General features: G+C 41.9%; 1 protein-coding gene across 1 annotated transcript in view; it reads left to right on the forward strand.

The window, feature by feature from the left end:
- Nucleotides 1-10646: 10646 nt before the first annotated feature.
- The window catches only part of MRPS6 (mitochondrial ribosomal protein S6), a gene marked incomplete at its 5' end in the record, with an annotated part of 12140 nt that continues 3214 nt past the window's right edge, over nucleotides 10647-19572 (forward strand). Inside the window, one exon of the mRNA XM_010194301.1 lies at nucleotides 10647-10786. Coding sequence (XP_010192603.1) covers nucleotides 10647-10786 — 140 coding nt within the window. The remainder of the gene's footprint in view (nucleotides 10787-19572) is intronic.

Here is a 19572-nt window from a genome sequence, read left to right on the forward strand (position 1 = left end):
ACCAAACTGGATTATTTAAAACTGCAAGAAGAACTTAAGGATCCAAAATCTGGGTGCAGAGTTTGGCTGCAAACGCTTTAGGCCTGCTCCTGTGGGGAGGTGGGGCTGGGGTGGGCTGGGCTGATCCTTCTGTGACCTGAAGCTCAGGGCCCTGGCAGGGCAAGGCTGTGGCCACCTGAAGCAGCCTGCAGAGCAGCAGCTTGCATGCAAAACAAAATACGGGTGAACTCTCATTTAGCAGAGCAGCTTTGGTTGGTATAGTGAAAAATGGCTTTTTGTTTTGTTTCCTCTTTTTAAATGCTCTGTTCAGCTGCTGCTTAACCCCTTCTTGAGTGGGACAGGATGCGTGTGAGGCTGTCATCTTTCTAGGAAGCAGTTACAGCTTGTGGTGTTCAGTGCTTGGCTGGTTGGGAGGGAGGGATACCTTCTCACTGTTTTTATTTGAAAGAGATTAAAGCACCAACACATTTCTGGAAGCAAAGACCAAACATGAGTCTACCCCTCTCTCCTCCCTGTCCACCATGATGGTGTCTGTGAATGGATGGCCATGGGTAATGTGTGAATCGTGACTGCAGTGTAGTCCCAGTGATGAGGGTTCAGCAAGGTGGGGGGAAGGCCTGGTGATGAATCACCTGTGGACTGGGGATGAGAAGTGGGATGTTGGCATCTTCTGGAGATGAGTCTGTTGGCGAAAGTTGTGGGAGGGACACTAAAGCCAGATTTTCCAGCTGCGGGGGAAATGCTGTATTCATTAGAATTATTCTTGGTACTCTCTTCTTTTGCTGCTATGTTTTTCAAAAGAAAAGTGGAAGCTTTGCTGTTGTTGAGGGAATGCGTAAAAAACATTTTTTGTGAAGAAGCTTTGAATTTGGGATGAAAAATGAGCAGAGCTTCCAGCCTACAGGCTTGGTTTGGATTCATGATTTCAGGCTGGAGTGGGATTCCTGTGTTTTTATTAGTTAGCTGTTAATTAGTTGGTTATCTGGTTAGTTTATTAGGTGATGTTCTGTTCAGTGAGCAGCTTTCCAATTCATTGATTTTGAAAGAGGCTCAAGAAGCCTCTCTGTCACCAGCTCGTTCCAGTTGTATTAGTTAGCAAAGACTGTCAGTCCCCAATTTACTGATGTCTGAGACTTCAGTGTTTCTTTGCATGTGGAGTCCTGGCCCAGGCAAGTTGTGGGCCGGTTCAGTAAACACTGCAGCATCATTTATTTTGAGGTTTTGCTGGAAAAATCCAAGGAGATGGTGGTAATGAGTGTTCTTTGCCTGCTGGCTCTGAAGCAAATGCTCCCTCCTTGGATGTGGCTGTCCCAGTTTGCCCTGTGTGTGCTCTTGTGCCAGGAAAGTGAACAAGGTTTCAGCTTCGTGCTTTCTTCCTGCCTCTCTAGCAAGTACGTTTAATCAGGTTGTACTTTAGTGATTTGCCCTTTTGATGAGTTTTTTGATGCGTCCCTAGACTGATAGGAATAAGGTGATGATTTTACTTCAAGGTCATGATGCTGATATAATCCTTTAATTTGTTAGCAACTATTTTTAATGCTTATTTGAACCATGTAAGTAGTTTTGTAAGTTAGCTTTGAGTATCCCAGTGTACATGCTGTAGTGTGCAGGAGAATTTGAGCCAAGGTTCACTTTCACACCAGTTGGTGAAAACAATGTGACTTTTACCTCAAATGCTATTCTGGTTCAGAGCCAAAGATAGTTAATTTTCTGCAAAAATTCAAGGATTTAAAAATTATGGCACTGGTCCTCACACACTCTTTGAGAATTTTTTTACTAATCACTATTCAGCTTTTTCTTAGTCCTTCTTTGTTCTTCTATGGCAGTAAGGATGTACGTGATGGGTATAACAGCTACGTGTTAAGAACCAGATCCTTGGTCCTTAGAAAGATTTCTCTCATGGAAAGGACCTCTTCAGTGGCTTAGACTGGTCTGGGTGGTGCTGGTGGTACAGCCTGTGTCTGGCGTGTTGGGCACTTGGTTGGAACGTATCCTGATGCCTGACTCCTGCACTTAGATGCTTTGGGCAATTGCGGGTGTTTCTCCCAAGGCTGGACTATTGCTGGTACTCCAAGGCTGGAAGCCTCCAGCCCAGAGAATGTAAAAATTAACTGGGCTTGGCCTTCGCAGCTGTGACTCTCAACAGAACTAGTGTTTGTCTTCTGAAAGCCAAGCAGTGCCCATTTCCTGTGCTACTATGCAGGTTTCCCCCAGTTACAGTGGTGTGAAAGCTGATTTGAAAAATGCTGGCCATGCCCAGAGTAGGTACATAGGAGGAACCTTTGCGGGTTCAGAGCTGCCCACACTTGCACAACGTCAGACTCTGAGCTGTTCCCTGTGGGAAATGCACCGGGCTCAGTATCACGGGGCAGGGAGGTGGCTTGGATTGGGAGTTGTGTTGGTTATGTTGTGTACCATTTCCAACACACTGAAACCCTTCTTCTTGATCACACCACTGACTGTCCCTGGAGGCAGCTGAAGAAGTGATTGGCTCTGCTTTGAGGCAGCCTTTTCCTTTTGAACACTTGGGCCAAGGGGGGACGATGGGGTTCAGCTTACCTTGGAATAGTAGCCATCACGTTTGGACCCTTTCTGTCAGTGTCTGTTAAATCTTCCAAGCAGGAGTTAAATACATGGGTGAATAGAAAACCTTAAAATAAGCTGATGTGAAAATACTAGGGAAGCCATACACACAGTGTGTTGAGATGGAAACAAGGCCGATGTGGAGGGGAGAGATTGAAAGAAAGAGCTTATTTCAGAATAGAGATCTTGACCAGAATTAAAATCCTTACTTAAAAATAGTCTTGCCTTGAGGAATTTGATAGTACATGTGACCTTCTTCATAAGTAAGCTTCCAAACTTAATTTCTAACTTAATTCTAGTGATGGGATGCATGAATGGTTGGTCGTATATTTCATCTGCATCCCATTTTCATGAGATGGTGAAAGGAGCACTGGCTTCTTGGCTGTGGTTCCAGCTTCTGTATCACAAGATCGGAGAAGACTTCTTTTCCTCCCATCTGCCCCTTTTTCTGCTCCTACTGTTTTCTTTTTGTTCTTATTGGAATATCTTCTGGTTTTCATCTTAAACACATCAAATGTGGAAGCAACAGGAATTGTATGTATGTGTGTGTGTTTGGGCCCCTCAGTTCAAGAAGAACAGGGAACTGCTGGAGAGAGTCCAGCATAGGGCTACAAAGATGATCAAGGGAGTGGAGCATCTCCCTTATGAGGAACGGCTGAGGGAGCTGGGTCTCTTTAGTTTGCAGAAGAGGAGACTGAGGGGAGACCCCATTCATGTTTATAAATATATAAAGGGTGAGTGTCACGAGGATGGAGCCAGGCTCTTCTCGGGGACAAACAATGATAAGACAAGGGGTAACGGACACAAACTGGAACACAGGAGGTTCCACTGAAATTTGAGAAGAAACTTCTTCTCAGTGAGGGTGACAGAGCACTGGACCAGGCTGCCCAGAGAGGTTGTGGAGTCTCCTTCTCTGGAGACATTCAAAACCCGCCTGGACGCCTTCCTGTGCAACCTCATCTAGGTGTTCCTGCTCCGGCAGGGGGATTGGACTAGATGATCTTTTGAGGTCCCTTCCAATCCCTAACGTTCTGTGATTCTGTGTGCATTTCAAAGGCCAGGGAGAAAAGATGCTTGAAAATAACTCCCTCCCTACTTTTTTTTTCCTTTCCACTATTAGTTATTTAAGCTTAGTGAATATATAAAGTAAACTCTATGAAATATATTCACATCTAAAAGTCATGAGAGGAACAAAACTCACTTGTAGTTTCTAGTAAGCTTGGTCTTAGCAGGTTTCTGATAAGTGGACTTAAGCTGACCAGAAGTGTTACCTTGCAGTCCATATTTTAATTTATTAAGGGTTAAGTTTCTAAATGGAGTTTTAAGGAATGTGTTTAATTGATTGGCCAATTTTAATTGATTCAATTGATTGGCCAATTGTTACATTAACTGCTTCTAGTAACAAACCCTTGAAATGACACTGAATGATGGAGGGTTTGGTTGCCATTTACTTCAGACTTACAAGACACCTTCTAGAGTTCATTTTAGCAATTATCAAGAGTATCAGCTCTCTAAAACTAATGGATATAAATTAAATTAATCTCTGTTCAGTGTTGAGACTGATGTATTAACTATGGGTACTTACATTGCTTGGTTTTTAGTTCAGTTTCGTAGCTGTAGAAATTTCCTTTGATCTTAAATGTTGAGTTAAAAAAAAAGATATATTATGGAGTTTAGATTCTTTGAAGAAGAAAACTGGAAGAAAACAGAAGAGATGCTAGCATGACTGTGACTTTAAAAATTGCTGCTTCCTCTTACATCCGAGTCCCTGGGCTTCTTCTTTTCATCAGGTGAAGTTGCTATTTCCTTGGCTTATCTCCTATTAAAATGCTAATTAAAGATCTGTTTTGAGGATGAGGTGTTATTTTTAATTCAGACTGAGTCAGTTTTGATCATTACCCTAAACTTATTTTTGGTGAATTGCCTTCTATAACTTTCTTGATATTTGCCAAATCCGTTTCCAGAATAGTATCGCGCCTTTTTGTTCAATCAGTGTTCGGTGGAAATAAGATAGAGTTACCACATTCAGGAGTGCCCGAGTGTGTCCTGTTCGTTCCTTATTCTGTATCTGGAGAACTGTACTGTCATAGTTACAGAAACCTCTGTGCCTCCCTGTGAGGGCCTGTCCGTGTGATCAGATTTTGTTAGACCGATCCCTCCCCGCTCCTGCGTGGGTCTGAACTTCCAGGCAGGTGTCCAGAGTCCTCGCATTTTTGTTGCTCAGTTTCTGGACATCCTGATAGCACACATCGGTCACAAGCAGGCCATTTTTAGCAGGGGTGCAGCACTGCCTCCACATCTGTTCGCTTGATCTACCGTCTTTATCTTTATTTTGATCTTTTCTGAGTAGTGCATATCCTTCAGTGGTTGTACCCTACTTAGGCCTGCTGTTCTGTGTTGTTTATGCTTTTATAGTAATTGCAGCTTTGCCTCTTGCACCTGGAATTCAAGTTTGTTTCCTAGGCAGATAAAGAACAGGCCTGCCGCTGCCCGTGTTGTATGCCTGACTGTGGTTTTTACTAATATTAGCACTAATTTTTTCTTTGCTGTCCATTCTTAATCTGCTGATTATTTTTTCATCTGTTCGCTGTGTCTTGTTGTGTACTAAAACCGAGAATGACAATTAAATTACTCTTTCCAGCTCCCCCTTGTTTGTCATTGCAAAGCTCCTCTTCTTTCTCATGCCAGTGTTGATCTTGGTTAGTTCACAAATGTCTGTGTGGTTTTTTTATCATTTCCACTAATAAGTTTCTAGTTTTTTATTGTGTAGTCAATGACAGTAAGGAGGTTCTCTCGCCCCACAGTTTTGCTGCTTTTGAATTGCAGCTTTCTTCTGAATGTAAATTTTGCATTCTTTGATTTCTACCTCAATAAATAATCTCAGAGCAACCTCTTTTAACTGTTTTACTACCAAAAAAAGACATAATTTTATCATACTATTGTAGCATCAAAAGGATAATCAAGCTAATTATGATGGATTTCTTTCTGTTTATAAAGGAGATGCGCCCACTGACTTCAAATGCTTCCTGTTGAACTGAGTAAGTGGCCAGAATAACCTGAATACATTCCTAGCCTTAAAACTAAGTATTTGGTGTCTGCTTCCTTTTTTCTCTCTCTCAAGACTCTTTTATGAGGAGGTTTGGTGGCTTGAGAAGGCTTCTTTTGTAGCCAGTTCAGTTTTTTTCTATCCCTTTGACTTTCTATCCTCTCTTGAGCTCCCTCTGGCCAGCTGACAAGGTGGAAAATTGAGCAGTGGTGCACAGTCTTTTTTTTTTTTGGGACATCAGCATTACAAAACCTTTATTTCCCGTTCTTGCTACATTTCTGGTCTGTCTCTGAGCTGCCCTTTGCAGCTTCATGGCTGACGAGGTCATGTCCATTTGGCCTTTGGTAGAACAGAAGATACCTTTCTGGCAGAGTATTCCCTGTTCTTTCTCTCTGCCAATTTTTAATGCACTTGCTGGTTGCCATGCGAGTTCAGTATGACTGATGAAAACCATGCTAGAGGTTTTATGCACGCTGGTGACATGCAATAACTTCCCCTCAGAAGGAGGTTTGCGCTGCATTGCAGTGCTTGCCAGTTATTACTGTGCATTTTGTGGCTTTGATCCTGGGTTGAAATAGGTTGTGCAGCCTCATCCGTTTCCATTTGTGCTGTCTGGTGAGATGCTGATGAAGTCTGAGCGTTGAACAGTGTCCTGCTCACTCAAGTGGCAAGACCAGTGAGGAGGAAGGGAGAAGCCAGAGATATGGAGGAAGTGCTTAGGGCATGGCTTTCACCTGTGGTTTGCACGATGCCTGGGGCTATGAATCGCTTCTGGGTGCAGGGGAATAGTGGAGTTTTAAATAAGCTGAACCAGACTCTTTGTGGAAAAGTGCCTGGTGATCCCCATCTGTGGAGAAAGCCAGCGATATGCAGAAAGTGTGTTCTGTAGCATGCCTCTATTGTGATTGCTTTTTCAGCCAAGTGGATGCTAGTTAACACATTTCTTTTGGGCAGCTGAGAGTTTAAAGAGCATGGGGGGAGAGGAGTGGGGTATTTTGATCTGTACACAGCAGTCCTTCAGTTGCTTCTTCCAGGGCAGTTTTCCAAGAAAAAGCCCTTGGGCAGTCTGCAGTGACCTCCCTCCTCTTCCTTCCACTGCTTGGTCAGGTCCACGGGGCTGCGCGTTTCTGAGAAGAAGATAACTGCTCGTGGCCGAATGAAAGTGAACCAAGTTCACTGACAAAGTTCACCAGGTTCACGGAGGGTGAAGCCAGTTGAAAGGACTCTGGCTTGACTGTGCACACAGGAGGGGGAACGAGAACTAGAATTACATTCCAGGGCTTATGTGCTCTTCTTAGCGCCGCCTGCTCTCCGGCATGGATGTCCTGGCACCAGCTGCCATTTTCTCCTTTTCTCCCCCCCCTCCTTTGCTTCCCCACATTTGTGGTACTGGAATTACTGCTGGCTGTTCATGAAAAAATGCTGTGGCTCCTGGGTTGGAAGCCAGGCAGTACCATTTCCTATGTCCTCAACTGGTCTGGCTCTGAGGCAAACCAAGGAACCTGTGTCTGTGGATGTTATGGTTGGCAAAGGCTGGCCTATATATAGTCTGGTTGATGGCTTTAGGCAAGCTATGATAAACCATGACCTTTTTTGGACAGGAGGAATGAGAGGGATTACAGTGACAAGCTTTCAAAACCATCAATTAGTTTATGTTTTCAGAGTACGTCCACAAGTGGGGAGGTTGCAAAAATGCCTAATATTTTACAGTCCTTAATGTAGAAATCTGTGGCTCTCTTTTCATGTTCGTTTTGTTTTGTTTTGTTTTTTAAATATATGGGACTTGATCTCAGGCTTGATTGTGTTTAGAAACTGCACATCACGTTGGACATGCAGCCGCTTGGGAAATGTGCTGAGCTGTTGGCATGTATAAAAGAGAGAAAAAGCTTGTGTGTCATTTGAGCATATGAGGGATGTAGAGGAGTAGGCTTACCCAATAACTTAACTTAAATCTGCATGGTTGTTAAGAAGGGTATGTCAGACAACTCCACCGCTGGACATACAGCTGTTTGTCTGAAGGCCTCAATCAATTAAGGTCTATTTTGAACAGAGCTCTGTTGATGGATCAGCATTTTTAATGCGAGCGGGAGACAAGCCGCAACAGTAAACCTAACAGTATTTTTATTCATCGACCTGACAGATTTCTCCTGTGATAACTGTCTGAGCACAGTGGAGGCTTCTGCAGCCCAACCACACGCACAGCAGGCTCAGTGGGAGAAGACCTGGATGGCAGGCCCCGTTGCTTTCCAAGGGTACATTTTCAAGCCTAGAGCTGGAAACACTACAGGTGTGCTGCAGTGCACAAAATATTAAAGCTGTTAGCTGCCCTTTCTCTCCTAAAACTGCTTATGTTAATGCAGGTAAGTAAAATCCCAATGGTTGGTGTCAGATTCTGGTTTCAAAGGCAGAACCTTTCAGATAATAATACTTAACTCAGTGCCTGCTTCACAAACACAGTAGTTCTTGTTTTTTCTCCTTTCTTGAAGCCAGATTTCTGACATGGTTCTTACAGCATTAAACTATGGATATCACCAGCAGCTCTGTTACCCTACTTTTTGGCTCACCTTTGTGAAGCTGCTGCTTCACAGCAAATGAAGGAGTCTCCCCAGTAGCTCTCCATTTAGGTGGCTTTGAGTGTATTGATGGAGACAGCAAAAAACCTGCCTAGAGTTTGAGACAGCTTCTCACACCTTTGTGCTGTGTGCATTGAACCAAAACAGCCATAAGGATCTTGGGTAGAAATTCTTCATGGGGAAAGTCTTTCATGAGAGAGGAGGCTCTGATCCCCTCTCGTCCCTTGTGTTTTGGCATTTGTGGAGCGTGGAAGGTGGCGTCAAGGAAAGTGGAGCTTTTGCCTTTCTCTGGCTGTTTTTGATGTTTCTCCAAGTGTTTGAATGAACACTTTCTACAGTGGCAAAACAACACATGGGTGTGACGCAGAGTATGAGGATACAGAAAAGACTAAGAATCCAGTCTTGGAAGAAAACACTTGTGTTGGTGGGATACTCTAATATTTGAATCTGGCATTCTAGTATGCAAAAACATTTTGAGAGACAAAAGGTAGATTTAAAGAGGGGGATGAAAGTATTAACATGGTGAGGATCATCACTTGGTCAGCATCACCAGCTGTAGTATCAACATGTGTGTGCCTGCATGATTTTACAGAGTTGGTTTTATGCTATTTTTCTACCAAAAGACTGTCTAGTTGTGGCGTGCCTGTCCATCTGTCGGTCTCTCCTTCGCAAGTTTTGAACACACTGGTTTTGTTCCCGATAAGCCTGGAGGAGTTTTGGTAATCTCAGAAATTCAGACTCCTTGTAACATTTGTGGGGATGGTTTGCTCTGTGGCCAGAAAGACTTGTAAGAAGACCAAATTAGTTTTGCAAACGTTTTGGAGAAGGAGATCCTAAACATGAAAGGTGCTTACTTGAAAATTTAATGCGTAATAATAGAGGCAGCCATCCTAAATCAACTGAAAAATAGTGTTAGTCCTGATTTTGAGCTAAAATATGATTTAAATTAATATAGTATAATCCATAAGCTCTCTTAATGCCTTCATCCTAACTTTTCACACTGTGACAAGAGATACTTCTAGTATTTGTTGTGAGAAACAATAGTTTTAATATGCTGAAGAGTTTTGGTAAGGTAGTGATACTTTGTCACATGTGAACATACTTGTCTGGTCCTCATAATTGTTTTACAACATGATCTAAACATAGGTTGTCGAGGCATTTTTGCAGACCTTATGACTGTTGAGGCTATTTGTGTTGAAAATAAATTTCCCAAATAAATAAATCTGGACATTAAACATCACTTTTTCTTAGCTAAGATGTACATCTCTACCTTAGACTTAAGAAACTAACCTTCAGTCATCTTATGCATTAGGTGATTGAAGGATTCTGGCTGAGAAGGGACAGTGAAATTATTATGGTGATTTGATTTAACAAAACAAAACCCAGATAAAGCTGAAAATTGGCTTTTTCATTACTTTTCCATTTACAGCTGTCACCATCTCACTGGATGAGTAGACTTGGGAATATATCTTGATATGAAATTTTGCAAGAAGCAGGGATGGAAGAAAGCTATAGTGTCATTTGTGTTCAGTTGGACATCCATTTAGTTTCCTTTCTCTGTAGGAGATCTGTTTCTTAACATACTTCTTGTTGCTTAAAGTGTGTAAGTTCGCAGTTGTTTTCAAAACATTCTAATTTGTACTTTATTTTTCATAGATATTGTCGAGTGTCATTACTGAAATGATTCACCACTCTAACAAGTGCTGCATGCAATGAGCAAGAAAACGTTGCATCTGTTTTACCTACTGTTTTTTTGGTTTTCTGTCCCTCAAACTTGTTTTTCTAAGGAGTGGAATCTCTGCATGTTAGACTAATTACTGCACATCAGTTTCTTAACTTAAAAAGGCTTGGATGTCAGCTATGCAAAAGTAATGAGATGTGCAGTAATATAGCCAAGGGTCCAAGTATCCATTACACACATGCAGTTGAAGAGACAATATCAAATGAATGTGCTGCTAATTGCCATCTCTGTAGCAAGCCCCAGAGTGTTCCCTCACCCCCCACTGCTGACTTTAAATATTGTGGTGAGCAGTATTACTGAGTATTGATGGTCCAGGGACCTTAAAACTGTTGCCAGTTCATAACTGCTCTTTGCCACCTATGTTTACTTTCACCTGTGCAAGGGTCAGCCAAAGTGGTACCAGGTGAGTTAAACGCATTAACTATTTCCTTTTTCCTGTTGTTGTTGGGGTCTGACTTCAAAATTGGTGGAAATTTTGCTGTTGCCATAGTTCACAGAGAAATTGGCTGTTTGTTCTTAAAAATGTTCTCCCTTAGGAGGAGGTCTGGTTCTGCTTCAACTTTGCCATCTCAGGTTATGGAACGATCTCTTCCAGCACTGAGCCGTGCAAGTACAGGTGTCCCTTCTAATCTCGTAATAAGAATAACAATAACCAAATTGATGTACATTTCCCCACTTTTTCTTTTTTGTTATTCTTTTAAAGCCTGAGACTGCAGCTGTACTGAAGCGCACCGTTGAGGCTCTTATGGAGAGAGGAGCCGTTGTGAGGAACCTGGAAAACCTGGGAGAAAGGACTCTGCCTTACAAGATCTCCAAGCACAAGGAGCGCCACAGAAAAGGAGGGTACGTGTGATATGTTTTTCCTTAAAATCCTTTAAGTGCCCTTTATAAATGTACATATGTAACCCTCACTGTTTAGTCTTCCTTTGCTTTTTGGAAGTACGCCTGTAATGTCTGTGCTCTTGATAAGGTGGTGCGTGACTGGGCGTGCATGTGTGTGTTCTGCTTCAAGTGTTTGGCGTTTTTTTTATTGTGTGGTGTCGCCTTTTGTTGGTGTTTAGTTACTGCGTTACGAGTAGCCTGAGTCCAGGCCTGCAGAACTACTTCCCCCAACAAACACGGTGTTATTTTGTTCTGTCATTTTTACATAACTATTTTCCAAGCCAGCCAGGCTGTTTACAGATAAAAGTCGTAGTTAATCTTCTGGTTGCTAATTGGCAGGATTGATTCTTTTTCTCTAATGCATCTGAACTAAATGTTAATTACCATGCGTACCCTGTAAGACTTCCTTGTGTTTAAGATACCGTTTCTGTTACGGATGTTAAAGGTGACCGTGCGGTTCACAGGAAGTAGGATAAATGTAAATTAAGCTGTGATCTGGCATCTTGGCGCAGGAGGAAGGTGCTGTGGATCACACCCCTTGCTCGCTTACGCTGCTGGTGTGGTGTTGCTCCTGTAGGCTACCTCCGAAATGGATGCTGGCTCTTGCAAGGACTGAGAAGTGTTGCTAGGCAACCAGTGCGGTTCGAGGCTCCCTGTGGTAATCAAAATAACAATTAACAACTGCGCTCCTCCTAGTCCCTGTAATGCAGCTGTCCCTCATCAGGTGGCTGGCCAACCTACCTACCTGCTGTCTTCCTTGAGGGGCGTTTGGCACTCAGGGAGATGAGGTGACTGCAGAGGTGCACCTTTTATGAAGCCCTTCTTGGATCACCTCGCTGGAGGTGACTCATGGTTTTGCTCCCTCTTCATTCTCCTGCCAAGTGGGAGTGGTGGCAGCTGCCAGTGAAAGCAGACTGGCAGAAAGGGTAGGGGAAGAAATCTCTACCACGTGCGTGTTCCTTAACCGAAGGCAATGGTGTTGTGGCCATGACTGTCTTGCACTCCTGCTCCTTGGTGTCCTTCAAAACATGGCTTGATCCTGCCAGTTTTGCATTTTAGGATGAAGTCCTGTTACCCACGCACAGCAGCTAATCAAAGCCTTGTCTCATGACAGAATTACTAATTACCTTATCCTGCTGCTGGAGCAGAAGCATCATTAAAATCTTTTCTGATGGTTTCAGCAGAATGAGGAGCTGGTGTTACCCTATTTGTACAGGTGGGCAGCCAAGGCAAAGGAACAAAGTTCCATGGGTTTTGGATGCTGAAGTTGAGACTTTTAGCTTCTAGATTCTTTTTTCCTTGAGTACTTAGCACTCTGTAACACGTTGCTACTTCAGATGACAGTTTCTGCATGGATTGGATGGCAGTGCTCCTGCAGACCAGGTCTAGGATTCTTCAGCAGAGAAACCAGGACAGGAGAAGACAGTAACCAGCATCACAAGAACTATGCAGCAGAGATGAATACAAGTAATTTCTCCAGAGGATCTTTCAGACATGTAAACTAGCTTAACTCATTGAGTGTAGCGGGTTACCTACTTACTAAGCAGAACAAGGGAATCTGTAGACTATAACCTTCTTCTCTGCAGAGTTGTCAGAGCAGATATATTTTGTGTTCTGAATGAGGCAAGATTTTAGCAGCAAATAATTGTGATTGTGTCTTGAAACACAGGCAGGAAGCCATCAGATTAATGTCACCATTGCTGTTCCTCCACCTCCCAGTTCAAGTGTAAATATTCAGCAGTCATTCTGCTCACCCTGGATTTGAATCCTCTGTATTTGAATATGGCAGTTCCCTCCCCTGAATTGCTTGGCTTCTTGACAAAGAGAAGTGATTGAGAGAGGGTACTAGAGGGGATAATTGTTTTGTGTGCTTTTAATTGAAGAACTCAAATTCAGGAGAAGTGAGATATTACAAAGGGAAGCAGCAGGCAGTTTCAGTACCTGGTAATGTGCGTGAATGGTATTTCTGTAGATTTTGCAAGGGATATTGCAGTTCAGTGTTGGGTATGGTAGATATCTGATACACCATCCAATATTTTATATGGTCTGGAGAATAACTTACTCAGGATATTAAAAATCCTCTAGGAATAGGAAGTAAAAAGTCAGTTCTTGATCCACCTTATAAAACTGGTGAGTTCAGGTTTACAGCATCTGTAAAAAGTAGTATTTTTTTCAACAGGACAAAGTGAAAAGAAAAAAGCTTTTTAAGATACTTCACTAAGCTGAATATACGCTTGTACTTACTAAAAAATGCTATGATCATTTTCTCCTGTGTGGCCAGTTTTTAATGCTATCTATGTCTCATTTCTTAGCAAGTTCATGTGGAGTGGTATATTAAGTAGTACTAAGTATGCCTGGGCTTTTTCTGAAGTAACTGAAAGGGCTTCTGTGAGAGGGCAAATGATACTGTGTGTCTGTGGGAAGGAGAGTGTTGAATCTTTATTCATAGCTTTTATTTTTCTTTTGTTTGTTTGCTTTATACACACACACACACACACACACACACACACATATATATACTTTTGTGATTCTTAGCAGAGCTTGAGCTAGTTTATTTTCCAATAATACATAGATGGTTGTGGGCTTAGGATGTATGCTGAATCTGTTCCTTCCTTAGACTTCCTGGCTGGTAAATTATATGAAAATCAGTGGAATGCAATATTTGTAGCAATAAACTGTATGCAGATTAGTGCAATACAGCAGTCATAGTATGGGTCACAGCTCAATAGTGTGTCTTTTAGAGTCAGCTCTTGTCCTAGTGACCACTGCACGAACCATCTTCTTGTCACTCAGAATGGCACGGGATCTCTGTGTCTGTGTGGAGTGTTTGCCTGAAAAACAAAACTAAGCAATCTTCCTCACCAGCATAGGAGTTTTTAGATGCAGTTCAAGTCTTTACATGCAGCATAGCATAAAACCGAGTCATTGACAGCGAAAGGACACACAAGTGCGACGTGCGCGGCAAAGCTGCTGCTGGACTCTGCCAGGTTTTGGTAGCATCTTTAGTGAACGGAAGAGTTAAACTGGAAAACACACATTCGTAGGTCAAAAGGGAGGATAGCTGTCTCCTTAATAAAGCACTTTCCCCCCTCAGAGTTCTGTAGTGCTTTGGCATCATCTGTCTCTGATATACTGCATTACAGGCACATTACAAATTTAAGAATATCCAGGAGACTTTACAGAGAATGAGAATTTTACTGCCAATTGATCTGTAAAGCTGTGATTTTTCAAAGCCTGCCATAGGGGATTGTGGCCCACAGCTGTCACTGGAATGAGCAGTTTTACTCTCCCAGGCAGCTTTGAAGATCTCGGATCATATGTATAATTGACTTGTTTCTTCTCAGGAAATTACATTCACTGAGCAGGTGGTGTATGTGCGTTGAGGGTATATTAAAACAAATTTAGAACTTTCTCTTAAATGCATCACTTTTGGCAGAAAACACCTTCCTTTTTTTGGAGACCTAATATTGACAAGTTTTGCATCTAAGTGATTATGAAAAAAGTATGTTTCAGGAACTGTGTGGATATATCTGAAGAATCAAACTTCTAACTCATTGGTTTACTGATATTTTAAAACTGAAGTAGAATTAGCTACTAATTCACTTTCATGGTATTAATTGCCATAGTAGAACACTAATATTTTGTTTTTAAAGTATTTAAGAGCATAATTCAAGTAACATCTTTCAAAATTGTAACAAATCCTAGCCAGTTTATAGGCAAATAAAATGTGACAAGGACATGGTTCCAGTGTGGGTTAGGTATGGAAATTTAGTTGAGGCATTGAGCCTGAGTGACTTGCCCATGGCCACCATGTCTCTGAAAAAACAGTGGGAGAATGTAAATGAGGATTCCCAACTTTATCTCCTAAGGGACAATAGATCTGTGCCGAGTATGTGTTTTACTAGCCACTGCTTGTTTTATAATTTTTAAGGAGTTGTAGTTAAATTGCTTTTAACAGGTTGCATTTTTTTAAATGTTGTATTACAAGTATCCGGAGGTGCTTATTTCTGGAACAAACAAAAGTGAACTGATTTAAATAAGGCGTGTAGTAGTATTTGAATTCAAGGAATGTTAAACTCTGGATTTGTTTGCTGTTTTAGACAATACAGAAACCTTGAATCTCTCAAAGCACCTTTCAAATAAAGGGTGCAGACTGGGGCTGGGTGATGACACTGCAGAGCCATTGCTGTGTATTTGGTCAACGCTAAACTGGAGAATATTGCAACTGCTTGAAAATGATAGATCTCAGTAGCACAGTCTGTGGGTTTGCACTTTGTGGCATACCTGTTTTCTTTGGCCTTGCCAGGCTGTACCTTAATCATACGCTTGTGACACTTGATGCTTCAGGCCATCAGATAAAGGAGGTGGTTTGGGGGCCGTGGTTGGTATGTAGGATATTTTTACTTCAGGGGAGATGGCACAAGGGTGGCTGCAAAACAGATCTTTAAAAAAATACAAGATTCAGACGCTTCTTTGGGAAGGTAATGGCTCAAACGTTTTGCATACAAGAAATCTATTAAACTGGAGGGAGCTGTGCCAGGAGGGGTGTTGAGGAGAAGAAAGCAGCCAGGCGTAACTGGGTTTTGAATACTGGGTATCTTTCTATACCCTAAAGATTTGTTGTTAGTTGTTTTATACTCTCCTCCTCCTCAACTGTTGCTTCCATTCTTATTTTTGTTGTCTCTTTTTGTTGCAGAAAAGATGATATACATCAGCCTAGTCAGTGCTCAGATTTTTGTAAATTGGTAGAGCACTGTGGCCTTTCCATTCTACTTTGTTTTGTTTGTGTGTGTGTGTGTGTGTGTGTGTGTGCTTTCCCGTTAAATCTACCTGTAATACAGTAATGGTTTTAGACCTCTCTCCACACATTTGTATTATTTCATTTACTTTATGTGTGAGTTCTCCAGCTAAACTGTGTGTAATTCTGATTATTCATAGCAATTTCCATGTTCTGTTTGCCAGTTTTTCATTGCCTTGTTGTTTCTTTCCCTCTCAAATTTGATTTTGAAAAGATGGCAATTTTCTCTTGTTATTTGCTTGCTTGTCTCTTAATCTTTTTGTTTTGCTGTTCACTCCCAGTTATCTCATCAGCCCACTTGTTCTCTGAAATAGCAAACTCAGGTCTTACTTTTGTTCATGCTTGAATTGTATTTTGGGAGCTTATCTTAACATGTGCGTGGGGAATTTTCTGGAGGAGTTGATGGCCAGGGACCACTGAGGCGCATGAGATATATACCAATAGCATCTAAGGGATGGAAAAGGATGGAAAGGGATTGGAAAATCCAGTTGTGGTGTCGTCTTGTTTGTGAGATGGGGGAAAATGGCAAGGCAAGAAGATCCTTTCCCAAGGACACAGTATGATGAACTCAACTTTGGCGTCCAAGCCCTGCAGTGCTGTGATTTACTCCCCAGGAGCTGGGGCCACCAAGCTTTGGTATCAGCTTCATCTCTGCTATGATGAGGAAGGCTTGAAGGTGGTCCTGGCCTTGCTACAAATCACTGCAGCCTCCTCTGGGTGGTTAAGGGTTTGAAGTGGTTGGTCCTCCTGTGAGAGCACCTCGTGTTTTGCCTTCGTTATGCAGCACGTGACATGACATTGCTTTGACAAAGCACGTGCTCAGGAGAGCGGGCATGACTCTCCCATTTCTTGGTGGCCCAATCCGGAAGAAATAAATAGTTGTTAAGAGGAGTGTCTCAATAATTGAGCATCATGTTTTTCAGGGGATTTGAATGTTTTGGAAACATATCTATGTAAATTACGTTACATGTTCAAACTTTTCCTCTTTCCATAAAGTATCTGAGCTTGGGAACTGTACTTACACACCTTAAACAAGCAGCCTGTGGCAGAATAGTATTCCACGTGGACAGGAGATGCTGAAGTGTCTTCCAATAACCCACACTGTCTGGAGGCAATTTTATTTACTTTAATTGTGAGAGTAAACTCTCTGGAGTGTTTACAAGTTTTAACAACCCTTCTATTCTCCCCACCCCCTAGTAAATTACAAACCATTGCATAGTTAAAGGATTTCATCCTGCAGATAAACGTACCGACAAGCTTAGCTTCGCTCAGGTAAACTCTCTTGATGATCTTCATGGTTATTGAAGACCAAAGAAGAGGAAAGAAAAACATATGAAAGAGGTTGCAAAGAAAAAAACCAGATAAAAGAGCTTGCAAGCTTTCCTTTCTTAACACCACCAAACTAAATTTATAGCTAATGGACAACCTCTGTTGGTTGTTTCTCTTCAGATTTTAGAACATCTCAATCTTTTTCAGCAAAACGGAGTGCTGGGTCTGTCAGGCACTTGGATGAAAAGAAACCATTTTGAATATTTGAGTATTACAAACATTTGTAGTATTTTCTGTTAAATTGATTGTCTTCTTCCACTAGATGGGGCTTTCTTCATTGTTGAGTTGAACCATTACTTTTCCTTAAAATGCTTTTGTCCACATGCACATACGTGTATGAGTACATGTGCCTCAATTATCAGAGCCTTGAAGTGTTTTTTTTTCTCCACCTTACCCGTGGGGGTGCCATTTGCAATGTCGGTGTTTTTCAGAAGAAATGGCACTGTTTGTGATGTTGAGGCACCAGTACAATTTTCTGATACGCTAAATTCTGTAGCATCCTTGTGCAAGCACATTTAATCAATGTGATGGCGGCTCTTAAATAGTGGACTTGGTGGGGTGGGAATCAGTCACCATTTTGAGTGGTGGTTTTTTTGAGCTGTAAATTATATAGAAGGCAGAGAAGTGACACAAACAGAATTAATACTTGCTGTGTAACTTCAGCCTTGCTCATAACAATTTTGAAGACTTTTCAGTCGCTGCCCAGTAAGCATAAATTTTCAAATACTCCAAATAGCTCAGGGCTGGTTTCTTTTTTGCAGTGTAACAGTATTTTTTAAAAATTATTTTCCTGCAGTGCTGCAAAATGTCTTTCCATTATTTAATTAGCTTAATAACAGGTGTCTATGTATAGTGTTTGGCAAATTAAATTTCTAAAGACTGTGGATAGTAAAATGTGTTTTTCTCAAAGTACTTGCTCATTACAGATTGTTTGCATCATTGCTGTGGCACAGTGTAGTTATCAAGGTACCAGCTTTTGGTTTTGATCTGGTACTTCCCGGTTGCTGTCCTTGTGATTTTTCAAGGGACATCCATCTATTCTATGTGTGTTTTTTAAAAGCTAAAAGTATCACATGCACTAGTCCTTCCAGCTACAAAATGATAATCCTCCTGAGCAGGAACTTGCCCTGCTGAGGAAGGGTAGCTGCCACCAGAGTTGTCAAGAAAAGCAAACTACTCTTCACAGTGGTCCCAGAGATGAAGTGATCATTCAGGTACAATTTAATTAGTAAAGATTTACCTTAATGAGAACGAATGTCCAAGTGCTCTCACCAGAGTGCCTCAGCTTGCTTTCATCCAGAGGGTTTCCTGTCTCCTTGTTGGTTGCTTCACCTCTACCCCGTACATTTTCTTTCCTTTCTGTCTTCCACCTCTCCACTGGGGAATCTTACACAGACTTACTGCCACTATGTGAAGAAGAAATCTAAGCATACAGACATTTTTTGGGCACAACCATGTAACCACGCAGCCTTTTCCAAGTCCACCATACATGTGCTTCTCTCTCAAGCTCCCCAGGCTGACAGTCGTATTCTCGGAGGCTTTAAAAGTGAGTTTTGGTCCAGGTGCTTTTCAGAGTTCTTTGAAGTCCTGGACTGTCCATTTGAAAGCAAACTATTTGAGTATCCTGAGGACTCAAGGTTCAAACAATTTCTGGCTTGACTGTGTTAAAAAGGATAAATGTAACCTGGCCTTCTCCCCCCGTCCCAAATGTGCAAAGACATGTCCTCCTTTATTTGATATCATATTTTTTGTTTTCAGTTAATGTGTTGTTTTAGTGTGTTTCAGCAGGTAGTCTGCTCTCCTGTATTTAAATCATCCTTCTATTTACAGTCGAGCAGGAAGACAAAAATAACCGTGGTTTCATACTGAATCAGTGGAATTTTCCTGCATTTCTCCCCTGATGACTCGGCCGACTCCTAGAGAGCCTAAATGCTTTCGTATTTTTGCCTGCAAGAATGAGGTGGTTTCCCTCCTGCATTCCTGTGTTTTTCCCTATCTTTAAGTCTCACTGGGATTTGGTTTTGTTTACCACACAAACAGTAGCTACAGCGGTGTGTCTCGGGTCAGAGATCACTGCCTGAAATTGAGGTTGCTGCACGCCTTATTGAGGGTGGATTAAAAAAAAACCCCATGGCCTCGTGACAGCTGATTTAAATGTGTCTACTTTGGGGGAGAGGGGTTCCAGATCTCCCCAGGGATTGTGTTGTCAATTGTCTTTGCTTATTGCTTTTGCAGCTGTTGGTTTCTTCCCTTTCTGTAATGAAGAAATAATACTTTTTACACTGGTCTTCTTTTCCTTCTCTCTTTTTTTTTGGCACAGGAAGGCAATCATTGCTTGTTAGCGATGAAGAGTGGTGGTTGTTTTTAAAAACTCGCATTGTCCCCAATTACTGCAGTTTTGTATCGTCAGATAAAATACCTATTCTGCGAGGAGTCATAAAGATATGCTGGTAACAGCTCATCCTCCCATCCCCCCCTTCTCCTTCAGTTATCAACAGTGCGTCAGTGGAAATTTCCACCCTTTGCTAATGTGAAAGAAAGCACAAAGTTGCAAAGCAGCCTTTGGAGGAAAAAAAAATACTGCCGTTTTAGGAACACAATGAAAAGCAGCATACAACTT

This window comes from Mesitornis unicolor, unplaced genomic scaffold (assembly GCF_000695765.1).
Source record: "Mesitornis unicolor isolate BGI_N332 unplaced genomic scaffold, ASM69576v1 scaffold7631, whole genome shotgun sequence".
Lineage (NCBI taxonomy): Eukaryota > Metazoa > Chordata > Aves > Mesitornithiformes > Mesitornithidae > Mesitornis > Mesitornis unicolor.